This window comes from Onychomys torridus, chromosome 1 (genome assembly GCF_903995425.1).
Source record: "Onychomys torridus chromosome 1, mOncTor1.1, whole genome shotgun sequence".
Taxonomy (NCBI): domain Eukaryota; kingdom Metazoa; phylum Chordata; class Mammalia; order Rodentia; family Cricetidae; genus Onychomys; species Onychomys torridus.
The window spans coordinates 84,031,516-84,035,474 of NC_050443.1; the positions used below are offsets into that span (position 1 = coordinate 84,031,516).

General features: G+C 52.0%; 1 protein-coding gene across 1 annotated transcript; it reads right to left on the minus strand.

Moving 5' to 3' along the window:
* Positions 1–1,621: 1,621 nt before the first annotated feature.
* On the minus strand, positions 1,622–3,311 carry Cavin3 (caveolae associated protein 3). Its single transcript, XM_036198248.1, has 2 exons — positions 2,812–3,311; positions 1,622–2,281 (listed from the first exon to the last, which is right to left on the minus strand). The coding sequence occupies exons 1-2, from the start codon at positions 3,193–3,195 to the stop codon at positions 1,871–1,873; spliced, it is 795 nt and encodes a 264-aa protein (XP_036054141.1). The 5' UTR covers positions 3,196–3,311; the 3' UTR covers positions 1,622–1,870.
* Positions 3,312–3,959: the final 648 nt, after the last annotated feature.

The window sequence follows — 3,959 nt, forward strand, 5'->3', positions numbered from 1 at the left end:
TCCAGAGTTACTGGGCAACTTCTCTCTCATAGATGACGTAAGAGAGCATGTTGTCTCTCATTCACTTGCACATCATCTGTGTGTGCCATCTGACCCAGAAGTACCCACTGATGTCTCAACCAGTTCTCAGATCTAGTCACAGCACCCATGGCAACTTAACCAGATATGTAGACCAGCTGCAATCTGTATCCCCAAAAGAAGACATCATGAGCAAACTACTGTACTTCTGCCCTACCTGGCCAAGTAGTGAGAAGCTTGGGCTACTTCAAGCAGCTGGGCTTCCACACAGCACATTTCCTTAAAAGGTAGTAAATAACCCTCCCCATGATGCGCCCACCGGTATTATGACCCGGCTTGTGCTAGATATGGAAGTGTCCACAAAATGGTCATGAATATTTGAATATGCCAGAATACGTCAAAATCCATGGAAACTGACATGATATATATATATATATATATATATACCTTCAAAGAGGAATTAACACTGTAGTTATTTATTCTATTATGCATCAAGTATAAAATTAATTCCTCATGTTATAGTGCTGAAATAATTTGTTTTTAAAATTTTTTAATGTGGGCTAGGGAGACGGCTTTTGACCAGAAGTGAGGCAGATTATGGCAGCAGGCATATCTGGCTGAGGCTGTTTACCTCATAGCAGCCAGGAAACAGACAGGCAATAAAGCATCCATCTTCTGGGGATCCATCTTTACCCAGTGACCTACTATCTCCAACTAAGCCTCACCTCCTACTTTTCACCTTCTCCCAATAGCGATGACATACTATGGATCCATCAAGAACTTAATCCATTTATTAAGTCAGAACCCATTCTTAGACACACACACACACACACACACACACACACACACACACACACACACACGCCAGCTTGCAACCAAGCTCTCAGCAATGGGACATTTCTGGATTCAAATCCTAACAAAAATCTAAAAACATCTAGATCCTATTTATTTTATTTTATTTATTTTTATTTTATTTTATGCATTGACATGAAGACTCTGAATGTTGTATTCATTTCACTTACGAAGTCAGCTCATCACGCCGTCTCTGTTGGTAAGAGATGCTCAATTCTAAGTGGTCTAGACTCAACCTATGAGGTTACTCATTTGTTTTTGAAAACAATGAGTGGCGTGTGTGCTTTGTTTTTGGCAGGAGAACATAAGTGGACCAAGGGCTACTTTTGAATTGCTTTTCAACTGCGCCTCACCCCCAACGGTCTGGGTTGTGTGTGGCTGATGAGAGAGACCTCGGAGCCAGCATCAGACACGGGAAGCAGGAAGACTAGAAACAAGCCTGACTAAAGAACCCTGTAAAACTCAACTTTTAAGGAATGATAGAAGTCAGAGAGTAAATGGGAAAGCACTAGTTGACATTTAACTGGGCATTTTCATTACAGAACTGCACAGCACCCCACCTTCCCAAAACTTCGCTTGTGTGTATGACCCCACGAGGAAAGTGTTTAAGCGGTAAGTGGCTAGCAGGGTACTTCTCAGTGCCAGTGGAGGAGTCCTGGGATTCAGGGAAAAGTGAGAAACATTTGCCCTTCAACCCATTCCAGGCTCCATCATGCTTACCCCCACCCCCCACTGCCTTCCTCACCCCACACCCATCCTCGCCCTTTCACATGGAGTCTGAGTTAGATGAAATTACTTTTATTGCTGCTGAGCCTACATTAGGCTAAATGCTCCTCTTTCAGAGGACACGGGGTACCAGACCGAAAGGCCAGGAAGAGAGGATCGCAACTGGGCGGTGGATGCAGGATTTTTTCCTTATTTGGATGTAAGTGCTGCACGCTTTAAGGATTTATTTTTGGGACAAGGCATAAGCACCAAGTGGGGCAGGCAGCTCCAGTGATCAGGCTGCACTCTCTATTTGAAGCACAGGCCTCCCAGGGTCTTCCTTGGTAGCCTGAGGAGGTTCTGGCTCCAGGGCAGACTCCAGTGAGGACTCCAGCGCAGCCGGCTGAGCTGCAGGCTGGCCATCTGGTGGGCCCTCCGAGCTCCGGACAGACCCTAGACGCGGCGGCTTGACTGGTGTAGGTTGTGCGGCTTCAGGGCCTTTACGACTGGAAAGAGCCCTTCTTAGGCTTTGTACCTTCTGCAAGCCTGTGCGTCGCAGCCGCTGAGCCCGGGACTCCACTGGCTCCTCGTCGGAACTCTCTTCAATTTGATCCTCTGGTTGCTCAGGGCCCAGCACCGACTGGTCCTCGGGGCTCAAGAGCTCTGGTGCTTTCTGGAAGGCGCGGGCTGGGATTTCAGTCTCCTCCTGAATGTGACGACACAGCTTTGATTCTGGCGGGCACTTAGCCAGGACCCGCCTGAAACTCTCCCCGCGGTTACACCAAAGGAAGCTACTCCACCCTTTGCCTCTCTGCACGGGGAATTGGAGCCAAATGAGAGGAATGGGAAGATGGGACCCGGAGAAGAGGGATGAGCAGGGAGGGGGGGGGGGGGGGAGAGTGGGCTGAGCAAGTTTGCAAATAGATGAAACCCTGTAAGGAGTGAAACAACACAACAGCTGTATGGGCGCTTGGAGGAGGCACAGAAACGCCACAACCGTTATTTTCATGTGGTTGGGACTGAGCAAATCTACGGACTGGCCTGAGCTACAGCAGGGAGGGCGTGGATTGGCCAGGCTGGGGGTGAGAGAGGGATAAGGCCCCGCTGTAGGAAGTGAGAAGTGGGTGCGGCTCTGAGAGTTTGTTCACAACTGAGATGGTGGGCCGGTGGAAGACCGGAGAACCCCTATGTGGTGGCCTAGGAGGCGGGGATTAAGGGGTGCCTAAGGTCACTGACCTTGAAAAGCAGGACGTGCAGCTTCCCGCGCGCCACCAGCAGCCCGTGGTTGGCCTCCAGCCGCTGCACCTGAGCTGCACGGCGCAGCGCCCGCTCCTGGGCTGCATCGGCGTGAGAGCCCACGCGCTCCGCCTTGGCCAGCAGCTGCGCCAGTGTGTTGCTGGTGGTGTCGTGGCTGCGACTCAACGCGCCTAGGCCGCTCTGGATGCGGCGCACCGAGCCCGCCAGGCCGCCCTGCCTCTCAGCCAGGCCACCTTGACGCTCCCGCAGCGCCTCCAGCATGGTGGCCAGCTTTTCCAGCAAGGTCACCACGGTGACCGCGTGCACTGGACCCCCGGCCGACGCCCCGGGCACAGGCCCAGACTCCAGCGCGCTCTCCCCCATGATCTCTAACAACCCTGCTGTCTCTCCCTGTGGCCGATGGCTGCGATCTGGGCTAGGGCCGCCTTTCTCCGCCTCCTCTCCAGCTCAGGCCGTGACTCAGCCGGGCGGAGTTGGCATCTCCCCTGGTGGGAGAAGGAGGAGGCCGAGCAAGGGGCGGGATGTCCGAAGGGGGCTTTTTTGAGGGCTCCGCCCAGGGATCTACAGGGGAAGCAGGCTGGCCCAGAGGTACCCCCTCAAGCCCTCTTTCCCCGCCATGAGTTTGAGCTCTACATTTGCCCATTTCCCTGGTGGGCCTTATTCAGGCCTATGCTCTCCCACAGCAAAGGGAGAGCCACTGAGATTTTTATTCATGATTCCAGTGATCAGAGAAAGGTTGTGTTCGGGTGGAGGTAGGGGGTTAAAGGGATAAGGCATAACCTAACACTTCAAAACGCTGCTGAGCCCCATGCTGGGCGGAGGCCTAAGAAGTTTGGAATGTTCTGCTAAAGGCCCAAGGCTGGGCTTTGTGTGGAGGCGGGCTGGGCGGGGCATCCTCTGATATTTTCCAGGTTTAGCCTCTGGCTTCCTTTATTGCTATTTCTTCCCATTGGTTTGTGTTGTCCAATTTTGGGTATCGTGGGGAATAGCTCAGCTGTGGGTTAGAATTCGTACTCCTTTGTCTGTTATTTAATGGAGGCTGACTCTGGTTCCTGCCTAATCCCTGTCTCCGAAATTGGTGAATGTGATTATCTGGTACAAATTGGGGTAGGAAGATCGCCAGATGG

Bases quoted from the DNA above. Each gene is read 5' to 3' on its own strand.
- Cavin3 (XM_036198248.1), bottom strand. From the start codon at position 3,195: ATGGGGGAGAGCGCGCTGGAGTCTGGGCCTGTGCCCGGGGCGTCGGCC. The intron at 2,282-2,811 runs GTCAGTGACCTT...CGTCACATTCAG, and splicing joins TGCACGTCCTGCTTTTCAAG to GAGGAGACTGAAATCCCAGC.